General features: G+C 53.3%; 1 protein-coding gene across 10 annotated transcripts in view; it reads left to right on the top strand.

Annotated features, from left to right (window-relative positions):
- Positions 1–15,456, top strand: part of slc44a5b (solute carrier family 44 member 5b) — a 135,374-nt gene that overhangs the window by 47,317 nt on the left and 72,601 nt on the right. For 6 of the 10 annotated variants that reach the window (XM_052011897.1, XM_052011894.1, XM_052011899.1 and 3 more), the window contains exon 1: positions 7,818–7,891. The exons of the other annotated variants lie outside the window; for them this stretch is intronic. In XM_052011897.1, coding sequence (XP_051867857.1) covers positions 7,855–7,891 — 37 coding nt within the window. In that variant the 5' untranslated portion in view covers positions 7,818–7,854. Of the gene's footprint in view, positions 1–7,817; positions 7,892–15,456 lie in introns of those variants that run through there. 10 annotated transcript variants of the gene reach the window in all.

Raw genomic sequence — 15,456 nt, 5'->3', positions numbered from 1 at the left:
ATTGCATGCAGTACTGAGGCCTAACCAGTGTTTTGTAAAGTTGCAACTTAACATCCCAACCCTTGTATTCCACGCCCAAACCGATGAAGGTAGCATGTCATACGTCTTCTTCACATCCTGTCCACCTGTGTTGCCACTTTCAGGGAACTCTGGACTTGGACCCCAAGATCTCACCAACATTCCTTTGTGCCCTACCATTCAGTGTATATGCCCTACACCTATTTGATTTCCCAAATATTTCCAAGTCAGGATTGTGTGTGACTTGGAGGGGAACCTGCAGGTGGTGGTGTTCCCCTGCACCCGCTGCCCTTAGCGGGAGAGGGGGTGAGTTTGGGAGGTGCTGTCGGAGTCACCTGGGTGTGACTGCACTGTAGGCACTGTGCAGTGGTCGAGGAGGGAGAGTGGTGGTGTTGGGAGAGTGAGGAAGGGTGTCTGAGGCTACAGCTGGATCTTGGTCAGATGGAAAGTTGGGCAGGAAGTTGGCAGATGCAATTTAATCCTGACAACCGTGAGGTGATGTGTTTTGGGGAGTCAAGTAGGGGACAGACATATACAGCAACTGGTTGGGTGTTATGGAATGTTAATGAACAGAAGGACATAGGGCTCCAAGTCTATCATCCCTGAAAGTGGCAACACAGGTAGCTAGAGTGGTGAAAGAAGAATACGGCACACTGCCTACGTAGGTTGGGGCATTGAATATAAGAGTTGGGATGTTATCTTGTAAATGTACAAAACACTGAGTCAGACCGCACTGGGAGCACTGTGTGCAGTTCTGGTCACCACACTGTAGGAAGGACATGGTTGTGCTAGAGAGGGTGCAGAGGAGATTCACCAGGGTGTTGCCTGGATTGGAGGACTTCAGTTATGGGGAGAGAGTGGACAGGCTGGGCTTGTTTTCCCTGGATAGATAGGGTAGATAGTCAAAATCTTTCCCCATGGGAGGGGCATCAAAAACAAGAGGGCATCAGTTTGTGAGAAGAAGGAGTTTTAAGTGGATTTGAGGGGTTAAGTACATGAACAAACACTTGGACCACCGAGGCAGAGAAGGATACGGACCAAGTGCTGGGAGATGGGTACTGGAGAGTCAGTAGGCATACAGTGGGCCAAAGGGCCTGTTTCGGTGCTGCAGGACTCTAGAGCTGTTGAATTCCTTCACTGGCCTTTGAGTATTCCAGCACATTCTGAGCTGGCGAAACATGCTTTGGAAGTGCGAATTCTTTCTTTCAGGAGTGGGATCTAGGTTGACATTCCCCTGACGGTTCCGTGGGGGATCCACAGTCACTCAGCCTGAATCCACACTTGCTGCCTGCGCTCTGTGGTGGGTGAAGCCAAGCGACAGCTGTCTCCGTTGACTAAGGTCCGGGGGCGGATTCACACCCTAACACAAGGCACAGCGCGGAATCTGCTCTGTGAGCGAAGCCAAGCACTGAGAGAGGATGACTAAATCTCACACAACATGCCTTACGCTCTCTGCCAAGACACAAAACCTCAGACACTCTCAGGCCATTCAGCCAGTTCCTAGTATGTCTCTCCCATCGTCACTTTCCCCAGAACCCTACTAATTATTTCTCCCGTTTGAAAGCTGGGATTAGCTCAGTTTTCACCAATCCTCCAGGCAACCAGTTCCTGATCACCTCCCCTTTACACGTAAAAAATGTCTTCTTCTGTTGCCTGTCTTTTGGTCAAATGTTAAGTCTGTCCTTGAATCAGACTCTAATGGGACCTCTTTTCTCTCTAGCCTTTCTTAACCCTCCCACTTCCATCTCATCTCCTCATGATCGCAACCAAACAAGGTGGCCATCAGTCATTGGCCAATGGGTGGGAGTGTCACTGGGGAGCTCAGATCTAGTTGTTGGTCAAGGACAGAGCCGTGATTGGTGGATCAGGAGTGGTTCACGACTCAGTGCAATGGACAGACGGTATCAGAGCAGAGGCAAGATCAGTTGGATCGCTGCATGGGATTGGAGTTGATCACGTGTCCACAGTGGATCAAAGAGGTGATTGGCACTTTGACGGTCGTAGATCAAAGGTGACTGTCATAGTCGAGCGTTGGCAGGTGATCCAGGTGCACCCACAGTAGATCAGGAGGGGACCCACTGGACCCACCCCCGGAGGTGACACAGTCTCTGGTACCTACACGGAAACCGGGGGGGACACTGGCCCAGAGTGAACTGAGGATGTTTGGATGAGGTGAAGGAAGGTTCCCAGCTGCTCCCTGCCCCCTGAGTAAACACACAGAGACCAGGATCAGGTGGGAATGCACAGTGGGCGTCTCATTCCATCTGTTTCCGGACTCTGATAATCAATGACCGGATTTACGTTTCCATCTTCGAGGAAAAGGTCTTTTTCTCCACCTGCATCAAACGCGGATCAGCTGGAGCAGGTCCTTCAGCCCCTCGAGGTGGTTCTGCCAATTTACTGAAACATTTCTGTGCCTCTGCCATTTCCCCTGATCCTGAACAACTTCTGTTGATGAGTAACGATGTTCTGGGATTTAAGGTTAACAATTAGCCTGACGATTTGAGGTTGAGTTTTCCAAAGTTCACCCAGCCTCTCTGTGTAGAGCTGTCTGCTCCCAACAGCCTTTGCTGTTAATTTTGTTCTGCTGATCCTGCCTCCCCACGTCACAGACACGTGACCACTGAGAGACAAAATATTCTGAAATAATAGCAGGTAATACTGGAAGAACTCAGCAGGTCAGGCAGCATCTGTGGAGGAAGGAACGGTTAATGTTCCAGGTCTGGGACTATTTGTCAGAACTGGCAAAAGATTCTTCTTGGGATGGATGGAGACTTCACGGCAGTTAACGGTGACAGGTTGTTGGGGGTTATCTCTGTCTTTTAAGAGGTTGTGACGAAGCAGCCCAGTCAATTGTGCCCCGTCCACCACACTACACACCCTCTCCCTTCACCACCGGCGCACAGTGGCTGCAGTGTGCACCATCTACACAACGCACTGCAGTTACTCACCCAGGCTACTCCGACAGCACCTCCCAAACCCACCCCCTCTCCCACCAAGGACAAGGGCAGTGGCTGCAGGGGAACACCACCGCCTGCAGGTTCCCCTCCAGTCACGCACCACCCTGACTGGGAAATATATCACCGTTCCTTCACCGTCACTGGGTCCAAACCCTGAAGCTCCCACCCCACCAGCACCACCAGAAGGACTGCAGTGGTTCAAGGAGGCAGCTTACCCCCACCTTCTCATGGGGCAGTTAGGGATGGGAAATAAATGCTGGCCTTGGTCTCCACTTACTAAATAAGAGTTCAAACAAAGTCAACTGTGCATTTTACAAGTTGTAAATCTCCGGACGATGTTTACTTGAGAACAGAACAAAATCTCAACGCACCCTGTGACTGACCAACCCCTGACACAGCACTGAGTGGTGAAGGGGAGGTGTATTTCCACACTGCGTGTCTCCCTGTCATCAGAATGTGCTATTGAGCTGCTGAGTTGGCATGGCAATTATCGGAGACCTGTCAGTGTTGTAATGTAGCAATGGCAGAGGCTAATCTGTAGTCTCCCAGCTCCCACACACAGCACTGTGACAGCAGCCACACCTTCTACTTTTTAGTTACAAGCAAGGACACTGATGGAGCTCTGCATCCCTCACATCACTGGTGTTTGGAGTCACAGAGGCCTCCTGAGGTGTCCAATGAGGGCCCCAGCACCTCACTTGAATGATATTACTCCTCTGGCAGTGCAGCACTCCTTCAGTACTGCCCCAGGTTCTCCAGGATGCTGCCTGGTTTAGAGGGTATGTGCTGTAAGGAGAGGTTGGACACACTTGCGTTGTTTGCACATTGCACATTGATGAAGGTCAAGCAGTGGGTGTGGTGTACATGGATTTTAGTAAGGCATTTGATAAGGTTCCTCATAGAAGGCTCATTCAGAAAGTCAGGAGGCATGGGATCCAGGGAAACTTGGCTGTGTGGATTCAGAATTGGCTCGCCCATAGAAGACAGAGGGTGGTGGTAGATGGAGCGTATTCTGCCTGGAGGTCGGTGACCAGTGGTGTTCCGCAGGGATCTGGTCTGGGACCCCTGCTCTTTGTGATTTTTATAAATGACTTGGATGAGGATGTGGAAGGGTGGGTTAGTAAGTTTGCAGATGACACGAAGGTTGGTGGTGTTGTGGATAGTGTAGAAGGTTGCTGTAGGCTACAACAGGACATTGATATGATGCAGGGCTGGGCTGAGAAGTGGCAGATGGAGTTCAACCTGGATAAGTGTGAAGTGATACACTTTGGAAGGTTGAATTTGAAGGCAGAAAACAGGGTTAATGGCAGGACTCTTAGCAGTGTGGAGGAACAGAGGGATCTTGGGGTCCGCGTCCATAGATCCCTCAACGTTGCCGCACAGGTTGGTAGGGTTGTTAAGAAGGCGTATGGCGTGCTGACCTTCATTAGTCAAGGTATTGAGTTCAAGAGCCGCGAGGTGATGTTGCAGCTCTATAGAACTCTGGTTAGACCACACTTGGAGTATTGTGTTCAGTTCTGGTCGCCTCATTATAGGAAGGATGTGGAAGCTTTGGAGAGGGTGCAGAGGAGATTTACCAGGATGCTGCCTGGACTGGAGAGCATGTCTTATGAGGATAGGTTGAGTGAGCTGGGACTTTTCTCTTAGGAAAGAAGGAGGATGAGAAGTGACTTGATAGAGGTGTACAAGATGATAAGAGGCATAGATCGAGTGGACAGTCAGAGACTTTTTCCCAGGGCAACAATGGCTAACAAAAGGGGACATAATTTTAAGGTGATTGGAGGAAGGTATAAGGGGGATGTCAGAGGTAAGTTTTTTACACAGAGAGTGGTGGGTGCGTGGAACGCACTGCCGGCAGAGGTTGTGGGGGCAGATACATTAGGGACATTTAAGAGACTCTTAGATAGACACATGAATGATAGAGAAATGTGGGGCTGTGTGGGAGGGAAGGGTTAGATAGATCTTAGAGCAGGATAAAATGTCAGCACAACATTGTGGGCCAAAGGGCCTGTACTGTGCTGCAGTGTTCTATGTTCTATGTTTTCTCTGGAGAGGCAGAGGCTGAGGGGAGACCTGATAGAGGTTTATAAAATTATGAGAGGCATCGATAGACAGCCGGTATCTTTTCCCCAGGTTTGAAATGTCTAATACCAGAGGGCATGTATTTAAGGTGAGAGGGGGAAAGTTCAAAGGAGATGTGTGGGGCAGGTTTTTTTTACACAGAGAGTGGTGGGTGCCTGGAATGCACTGCCGGGGGTGGTGGTCGAGGCAGATATGATAGAGGGGTTTAAGAGGCTCTTAGGCACATGGATGTGCAGAGAGTGGAGGGATGTGGATATTGTGCAGGCAGAAGGGACTGTGCTGTACTGTCCTATGTTCTATGTTCAAACAAAAATAAAACTGAATTCACAGTTCACATTTTGAGATCAACTGAGGCACATTGAACACAGTGGTTACGGTGTAACTGGTGTTGGGCTGTTGAAGTGGGGGTGGACACAGACCGGGTGAGGTGGCTGGTGTCTCCCTTGCAGGACTTTGATTTACCAGATGGGAGTTTACAACAGAGTCGTAGTTTTTGGGTCACCCTGGTAAATTATTGTTGTTTTTCAAATTCCTACGATTTGCAGTATCCCAGCTGCAGTGGTGGGATTGAATTCCTGGTTAGTAAAGAGTCCGGGATCCGGCAATCCCACAGCTGTGGGACTGCCTGAGACACTGAGTGACCAGCAGACAGAGGCCATTCAGCCCATACTACCCATACCGGCTCGAGGTCAGACAAGCCCTGTCCACCCCACTCCCTCGCCCAGCCTCCACAACCCCACTAAACCGTTCCTTCCAGAACTCAGCGGCTCGAGCAGCAGCTATGGAGCGAAAGGAGTTGTCGATGTTTCGGGTTGGAATCCTGGATCAATCCTGATGCAGGGTCTCGACCCGAAACGTCGACGATTCCTTCCCCCCCGCGCCCCCCCCCACCCCCACAGCCCCACAGACGCTGCTCGACCCACTGAGTTTCTCCAGCAGATTCCAGTGCCTGCAGTCTCTGTCCTTGTGTTCCTTTCCGAATCTCCCTCCGCCGCTCTTTGACCGTGGATCCCGGACGCCGGAAAACACTAGTTGCTCTTGAGGGATGTTTTGGTTCTTTTGCCAATCCCCTTCAGTCTCTGACCCCAGGATTCCTGACCCCTCCGCCACTGGCAACAGTCTCTCTGTCTATACTCTTCATGCTTTTAAACTCCTCCCGGATTCCCTCAGAAATTCCTCTGTTCCCACTCCCACACAGAACAAACATCTCTCAGCCTCGTCATCGTTCCATTAAGCCCCTTCCAAACCCCCTCCAAGGCTTTCCCAGCCTTCCTTGAGTGTGGATACAATAGCCCGGTTGTGGCCAGTGTTTTGTAAACTGTCAGCACTTCCTTACACTGTGCCTCTGTGTATAAAGGGCAGGATCCTGTGTCAGTCTGAGTAGTGTAGGGGCCGGTGGGGGTTACAGAGACAGGGAGGGGTGTAGGGGCCCGGGGGGGGGGTCACAGAGACGGGGAGGGGTGTAGGGGCCAGAAGGGGTTACAGAGATGGGGAGGAGTGTAGGGGCCGGAGGGGGTTACAGAGACAGGGAGGGGTGTAGGGGCTGGAGGGGGTCACAGAGACGGGGGGGGGTGTAGGGGCCAGAGGGGGTTACAGAGATAGGGAGGGGTGTAGGGGCCGGTGGGGGTTACAGAGATGGGGAGGGGTGTAGGGGCCGGTGGGGGTTACAGAGATGGGGAGGGGTGTAGGAGCCAGAGGGGGTTACAGAGACAGGGAGGGGTGTAGGGGCTGGAGGGGGGGGGTCACAGACACAGGGAGGGGTGTCGGGGCCGGAGGGGGTTACAGAGACGGGGAGGGGTGTCGGGGCCGGAGGGGGTTACAGAGACGGGGAGGGGTGTAGGGGCCGGAGGGGGTTACAGAGACAGTGAGGGGTGTAGGGACTGGTGGGGGTCACAGAGACAGGGGGGTGTAGGGGCCAGAGGGGGTTACAGAGATAGGGAGGGGTGTAGGGGCCGGTGGGGGTTACAGAGATGGGGAGGGGTGTAGGGGCCGGTGGGGGTTACAGAGATGGGGAGGGGTGTAGGAGCCAGAGGGGGTTACAGAGACAGGGAGGGGTGTAGGGGCTGGAGGGGGGGGGGGGTCACAGACACAGGGAGGGGTGTCGGGGCCGGAGGGGGTTACAGAGACGGGGAGGGGTGTCGGGGCCGGAGGGGGTTACAGAGACGGGGAGGGGTGTAGGGACTGGTGGGGGTCACAGAGACGGGGAGGGGTGTAGGGGTTGGAGGGTGTTAGGGAGGGGTGTAGGGTCCGGAGGGGGTCACAGACACAGGAAGGGGTGTAGGGTCCGGAGGGGGTTACAGAGACGGGGAGGGGGTGGTGGACAAGGACAAGGTTTCAAGTCGAAGTGTAGTGGGACCGGATCTGGTGAGGATCAGCGAGCACTGAGGGGTGGGGTATGGGGGAGGGATTGAGTTTCGGACACAGGACTGAGTGTGCAGAGGGTGGGTGATGGGTGTGTGGGTGGACTTTCACCACAGGGTGAGTGTTTCTGTGGCCAGTGAGCTGAGGCAGGGTGGAACAAACTCCTGACCTTCTGAGTTTTCTTGTGTGTCCGTCCGTCCCTTGGATCTGGAAGTGTCCAGGACAAACATTGCCTCCTCGTACTTTAAACAGTGCAGGGACTCAGAGTGCAGAGTGCGGTGACCACAAGCCCATACCAGCCCATTCATCAGCAAACATTCCAGCCTCCCTCCCTGGGTTTAAACATTAACTTGTCCCTGCACAGTGCGTGCTCGCTGTGTTTCAGGAAGTGGGAGGCAGCTGCCAGCTGCCTGAGCAGAGCTGGGCTGTCAACATGACGAGGGAGGTAGAAGACTATTATGGGAAACACGGTGAGTGTCTCTGGCTGCTTCCCCTGACCCGCAATGTGGTCTGGCTACCCGCACCCCTCCCCTCCCTTCCTCCCTCGGACTGTGTGGTCGACGGTGCGGTCATGCACGGTGCAGGCAGGGTTGGCTTTAACCCTTCCCGTCCAGACCAAGCCCGAGAGTTACACGGGAGCTGGATGTGGCACTGTGTGTGGGGGTTAGGGGCCATGATTTGTCATCGAGTCCCACAGCTCAGGAACAGGCCCTTCGGCCCACCACGTTCATACTGACCCTCCAGAACCCATCCACACCAACCCCCTTCCCCAACACCTGGCCCGTGCCCCTCTCTGCCTTGGTGATTCGTGTGCTCGTTCAGGTACTTGGCGAATGTTGCGAGATTCTCTGCCTTCACCCCTGGGGAGTGTGTTCCAGATTCCAACCCCCCTCTGGGGCAGATCCCCCCTGACCCTCCTTCCCTTCACCCCTCAGCCTATGGTCCTGGTTTTAGTCACCTCTGCCATGGGGGTAGGTTTCCTGCCGTCCACTCTCTCACTGCCCCTTATCATTGTGTCCACCTCTGTCAGCTCCCCCCTCAGTCGCTTCCACCCCAGGGGAAACAGACCTAGCTTCTCCTGTCTGCCCTACGTGTTGGCACACTGACGATGGGCTGAATGGCCTCAGCCTGTGCTGACAGTTTCTATCATCCCCAAACTCACTGCACAGGAGGAGGCCGTTTGGCACCTCTTCTCTGTGCTGGTGTTTCTGATCCAAACCGGTCTCCAGCCCCTCTCCATCCCCACCATCACCACTTCCCTCCGTCCCTCAGTCCTTCGCCTGTGTTCTTCTAGCCCCCACGCCACCCCCCACACCTCACCCACTCCCCAAGGGAGCCAGGCCCTCATTCCCACTGCTCTCTGCCTGAGGGAATTTCTGATTGGATTTAGTTGGGATTGTCTTATGTCCAGAGATCTGGTCTCTCCGGTAAGCAGGAATGTCTTTACCTAGAAACTCAGCCTACACCCCACCCACCCCACCCAGTAGAAGTAAACACAGAGTCACACAGCACAGGAACAGGCCCTTCAGCCCACCCAGTCCCTGCCGACCATCACCCACCCATTGACACCAACCCTACACTGATCCCATTTCATTCTCCCCACATTCCCACCAACTCCCCCCAGATTCTACCCCTCACCCACACACTGAGGGCAATTTACAGCGGCCAATTAATCCACTGACCCCTATGTCTTTGGGATGTGGGAGGAAACTGGAGCACCCGGGGGAAACCCACGCGGTCACAGGGAGAACGTGCAAACTCCACACAGACAGCGCTGGAGGTTGGGATCGAACCCGGGTCTCTGGAGCTGTGAGGCAGCGGCTATACCTGCTGTGCCACTGTGCGTCCTTGCTATGGGTGGCAGTTCTCTGCCCATTGGGGCTGCAGCTGTCACTGTATTTGAGCCCAAGGCAGACAGATCCTTGGTCCTTCAGGGAGCTGAGGTCCTGGGAAACAGGCAGGAACACTGGGCTGAGGACAGACTTCAGTCTGGGGGGTACCGAATGGTGTGCAGGTCAGCAAAGCTTCACAGCTCCAGAGACCCCGGTTCAATCCCGACCTCCGGCGCTGTCTGTGTGGAGTTTGCACGTTCTCCCTGTGACTGCGTGGGTTTCCCCCGGGTGCTCCAGTTTCCTCCCACATCCTAGAGCAGTGCGGGTCGGTGGGTTAAGTGGCCGCTGTAAATTGTCCCCAGTGTGCGGGTGAGGGGTGGGATCTGGGGGGATTATGTTGCAGGGATGCAGGGAAGGGGAATGGGATTGATGGGATTACTCAGTTGGGACCCAATGGGCTGAATGGCCTCTTTCCTAATCAGTAAGTAAATACTCCTGCTCGGACTTGTTCTGCTCTTGTGTCATCTCCCTCGGAAGCTGGTGTCCGGCTGTTGCTGTGGTTTGGTAATCTGTTTGGCACCACCAGCCCGGTGAGATGTCCACCCACCGCACTCGTCTTGGTGAAACTCCATTCACAAACCCCGTGTGGGTCTGGGCTCCTCTTGTTCACAGGAGAACAGCCCAGTCTGTTTAGTGAAAGATCAGAACACATCAAAGCACTCAGCAGGTCAGTCAGCACCTGTGGAGGGAGAAAAGCCGAGTTAATGTTACAGGTTGATGGCTTTTAGAGTCATGATGGAAACAGGCCCTTCAGCCCATCTCATCCATGCTGACCAAGATGCCCATCTAAGCCAGTTCCATCTGCCTGCATTTGGTCCATATCCCTCTAAACCCTTCCCATCCATGGACCTGTCCAAATGTCTTTTAAATGTTGTTATTGTCCCCGCCTCACCCACTTCCTCTGGCAGCTCGTTCCATATACTGACCACCCTCTGTGTGAAGAAGTTACCCCGTTTAAATCTCTCCCCTTTCACCTTAAACCTGTGCCCTCTAGTTCTTGATTGCCCGACCCTGAGAAACAGACTGAGTGCATTCACCTATCTGTGCCCCTCCTGATTTTATACACCCCTATCGGGCCTTGCCTCAGTCTCCTACGCTCCAGGGAATAAAGTCCCTGCCTGTCCAACCTCTCCCTGTAACTCAGTCCCCCAAGTCCTGGCAGCAATATTGTAAAATATTCTTTCCAGCTTAATGACGTCTTTCCAATAACAGGTTAACTAAACTGTACACGGCACTCCAGGTGTGACCTCAGCAGTGGTTTGTTACTGCAGTTATCAGGGGCATTGGTGAGTCAACACATGGAGTGTTTTGTGCGATGGCCAACTCCTTCCCTGAGGGAAGATCTCCTGCCACAGGGGGAGTGTGACCAAAGTTCCCCAGGCTGACTCCTCGGATAGTGGGAGTGAGGTACGAGGGGTGAAAATCAAATCAAACCTCTGGATGCTGGCTATCTGAAACAAAATCAGAAAGAGCTGGTGGGAGAAAAGACATAACGTTTCCGGTGCGGGTAACCTCATCAGAACTTCTCACAAAGTGTCCCTGCCGGGAACATTTCCTCTTTCTGTCTCCACAGCCGCTGAGCTAACTCGTTTCCAGCGAAGTCAATTTTGATCTCAGGAGATGGGGTGAGACATTTAGGACTGAGATGTGGAGAAAATTCTTCACCAGTGGATGGTGTCCCTGTGGAATTCTCTAGCCCAGAGGGTGCAGAGGCCAAGTCCCTGACTGTATGAGGGACGGATACATTTCCAGACACACAGGGAATTAAAGGGTGGGGAGAGGGCAGCAAATTGGTGCTGAGTTAGAGGATCAATGACAGTCACGTTGAATGACAGAGCAGTCTAGAAGGGCTGAATGGCCTCCCCTGCTCTTATTTTCTCTGTTGTATTGTAAGTTCAGGGTAAGTCTGTGTGTCAGATACATTGGACAGCTGGACACCTGGAGTTGGTGAATTCACCATTGACTCCGGAAGGATGTAAGGGGCCCAGTTAGATGAATTGCTGCTCACTGAAGCTAGTGTTGGCTTTGTTGGAACAGTCCTGGGGGTCAGACAGAGAGCGGTGGATAATTAAGTGACAGGCAGCAGGAGGCTGAGGACTGCCTTGACATTGGTTCAACCTTTCCCTGTAATCTGAGGTCGTTGCGACATGAGGAGCCTTTCCAATAAATCTTGTGAATTGTGCAAACAGTGAGTTTTGGTGCGTGCTCAGATATGGTGGGGACAGGTCTGTCGCTGTCTAACACTGGGGTACAGTACCGGTGGGGACGGGTCTGTCACTGTCTAACACTGGGGTACAGTACCGGTGGGGACGGGTCTGTCGCTGTCTAACACTGGGGTACAGTACCGGTGGGGACGGGTCTGTCGCTGTATAACACCGGGGTACAGTACCGGTGGGGACGGGCCTGTCGCTGTATAACACCGGGGTACAGTACCGGTGGGGACGGGTCTGTCGCTGTATAACACCGGGGTACGGTACTGGTGGGGACGGGTCTGTCACTGTATAACACCGGGGTACAGTACTGGTGGGGACGGGTCTGTCGATGTATAACACCGGGGTACGGTACCGGTGGGGACGGGTCTGTCGATGTATAACACCGGGGTACGGTACCAGTGTGGACGGGTCTGTCGCTGTATAACACCGGGGTACAGTACTGGTGGGGACAGGTCTGTCACTGTATAACACTGGGCTACGGTACCAGTGTGGATGGGTCTGTCGCTGTATAACACCGGGGTACAGTACTGGGGTCTGTCGCTGTATAACAGCGGGGTACGGTACCAGTGTGGATGGGTCTGTCGCTGTATAACACCGGGGTATGGTACCAGTGGGGACGGGTCTGTCGCTGTATAACACCGGGGTACGGTACCAGTGGGGACGGGTCTGTCGCTGTATAACACCGGGGTACAGTACTGGGGCCTGTCGCTGTCTAACACCGGGGTACGGTACTGGGGTCTGTCGCTGTCTAACACCAGCGTGGTTGAGTGAACGTTGTTTTTTGGGAGGGGTGATTTGCCATTTGCCTTGGCCTCCATTGGTTCTCGTGGGTTAATGTGGCGCCTGGGCAATCAAAGACAAACAAAGGTGTGTAGTGAGTTGTGAGCTGCAGGGAAGCAGCAGGTCAGGCTGTGTCAGTGCAGAGTCCGTCGTTATTCAGGACCACAGCAGTGGGGTGGGGGAGTGGGGAGGGAGACAAAGTGGGAGGGGGAGGGAGGGAGAGAGAGAGAGAGAGAAAATAAGGGGAGAGAGCACTCCCTCAGTACTGCCCCCCCAACAGTGGGACCCTTCCTCAGTTCCACCCCTTTTTTTTAATATAAACATTTATTCGCTACAAGCACTACAAAAAGACGACCAATGTCAATACACGACATCTAATACAAAAAAGAAACTAAGCAACGACATACTACGGTAGAGAATGCAAACTAATACTAACGAAACACACAGGCAACACTACACCCGTTAACGCAACACACACTTCAAATAAGAATCGCGTTTGTACCGTCCACCACACACGCGATCCCTTGAGGGGCCCATGCGGAACTCGGCTAGGGTGCCTGCGGAGACCGCGTGCTCCCTCTCTAAACACACCCGTGCGGTAGACGGGCAGGCAGGCAGACCAGCCGGTACCCTCAGCCGCCCGCCGCTGCGTCAGTTCCTCCCCTCCCACAGGGTGACAGTCCCTCAGTATCACCCCTCCCTCAGTACCATCCCTCCCACAGTGGCCCTCCCTCAGTACTGCCCCTTTGACAGAGGTCTGATGGTGCTGGAATGAGATGACACATTCAGTGGCCTCGTCTGCACTGTGAGTCCGTGACATGCTTCAAATGGGCAGGTTTCTTTCAGAGAAACGTTTATCACAATCGCACTAACATTGACCAAAGGTTAGCTGAACTACTCTGATGATAAACACCTTGCCGGCCTCGGCCTTTATCTCTGAGCCCAGAGACTGTAGTTCCCTGCACAATGATCATTATCACATATTTAAACCATTGGAAGGATGCTCAGTGGTGCTCCAGCCTGGCCCTAAAATGGAGAACAGGCGGTTGTGTCCCACCAGCCTCTATACTGTGGCCCCAGTTTGAACTAAACGTGTCTGCCCCGAGTGTTGGAACTTTCTCAGAATGGCAGAGGCCCTGACAAGGAAGCTGAGATCTGTTCTCACATTGCCTGCCTGCATGGAGACATCAGAGTCACACAGTGTGGGACAGGCCCTTCGGCCCACCCAGTCCCTGCCGACCATTACCCACCCATTTACACCAACCCTACGCTGATCCCATTTCATTCTCCCCACATTCCCATCAACTGCCCCCAGATTTTACCCCCACCCACACACTGGGGACAATTTACAGCAGCCAATTAACCCATTGACCCGCACGTCTTTGGGATGTGGGCGGAAATCGGAGCACCCGGGGGAAACCCACGTGGTCACAGGGAGAACATGCAAACTCCACACAGACAGCGCCAGAGGTCGGGATTGAACCCGGGTCTCTGGAGCTGTGAGGCAGTGGCTCTGCCCGCTGTGTCACTGTGCTGTCGCCTGGCCTGGCACTAGTGGAAACTATCACAGGAAACTATCTGGATGAAGGAACTGACAGCATTGAGGCCAAGGTTTCAAATCGGTGTCACGGAGGCAGGGAGTCTGCAGAAGGACTCAGACAGGTCGGGAGAGTGGCTGATGGAACACAGCATAGGGAAGTGTACGGTCATGCACTTTGGTAGAAGGAATAAAGACGTAGACTATTTTCTAAACATGGAGAAAATTCAGAAATCAGAGGTGCAGAGGGACTTGGGAGTCCCAGTGCAGGATTCCCTGAAGGTTAACTTGCAGGTTGAGTCGGTAGTGAGGAAGGCATTCATTTCGAGAGGACTGGAATATAAAAGAAAGGATGTAATGCTGAGGCTTTATACAGTGTTGGTCAGACTACGTTTGGAACATTGTGAGCAGCTTTGGGTCCTGTATCTAAGGATGTGCATTGGAGAGGGTCCAGGGGAGGTTCACAAGAATGATTGTGGGAATGAAAGGGTTAATGTATGAGGAGCATTTGACAGCTGTGGACCTGTACTCGCTGGAGCTTAGAAGGATGAGGGGGATCTCATTGAAACCTACCGGATACTGAAAGGCCTGGATAGAGTGGATGTGGAGAGGATGTTTCCATCAGTGGGAGAGTCCAGGATCTGAGGGCACAGCCTCAGAATAAAGGGATGTCCCTTTAAAACTCAGATGAGGAGGAATTTCTTCAGCCAGAGGGTGGAGAATCTGTGGAATTCGTTGCCACAGACCGCTGTGGAGACCGTCATTGGGTGTATTTAAGGCAGAGATTGATAGGTTCATGATTGGTAGGGGGGTTAAGGGTTATGGGGAGAAGGCAGTAGAATGGGGTTGAGAAAAACCAGCCATGACTGACATGATAGAAGTGTGCAGAATTATAGGGGGCAGAGGTAGGGTAGATCATGGGGAATGTCCTCACAGCAGAGGTGTCTAAAACTAGAGGACATATGGGAGGGGCAGTACTGAGGAGCGGGTCACGCGTGGGATCTCCTGGTGGGTCTGCTGGGCCCAGCCAAGCTGGCCATCCACGGGACATGGCGACGGGTGGCCGAGGGTTCTGGCCGGTCGGCCTGCCTGCCCGTCTTCCGTGCTTACGTGCGTGCGCGGGTGTCCTTGGGGAGGGAGCGCGCGTTCTCTGCGGGCACCCTGGTTGAGTTCCACGCTTGCTGGGCCCCTCAGGGGATAGCGTGTGTCGTGGACGGTATGAATGCGATCCTTTTCTGAAGCGTTGCGTGTGCGTTTAGCGGGTGTTAACATTATTGCTGTAGTTCTGTAGCTGCTTAGTTTTCTTCTCTTCTATATAAGTTATAGTATTTTGACACGTTGTCCTTTTGCAGTGCTTTTAGCTAGTAAATGTTTATCTTAATAAAAAGGAGCAGTACTGAGGGAGGGTCACACTGTGGGGGAGGTGGCACTGAGGGAGGGTCACACTGTGGGGGAGGTGGCACTGAGGGAGGGTCACACTGTGGGAGGGGTAGTACTCAGGGAGGGTCACACTGGGAGAGACACAGCCGTGATGTCTACAATAAGCTCCTGTGCTGTGACAGTGTTCCTCTGAGGTGAGTGTATTTAATGCTTTAAATGAATTTTCCTTTCTT

This window comes from Pristis pectinata, chromosome 3 (genome assembly GCF_009764475.1).
Source record: "Pristis pectinata isolate sPriPec2 chromosome 3, sPriPec2.1.pri, whole genome shotgun sequence".
NCBI lineage: Eukaryota > Metazoa > Chordata > Chondrichthyes > Rhinopristiformes > Pristidae > Pristis > Pristis pectinata.
Note: the sequence above shows the minus strand (reverse complement) of the source record. Positions and strands in the feature narration are given on the sequence as shown.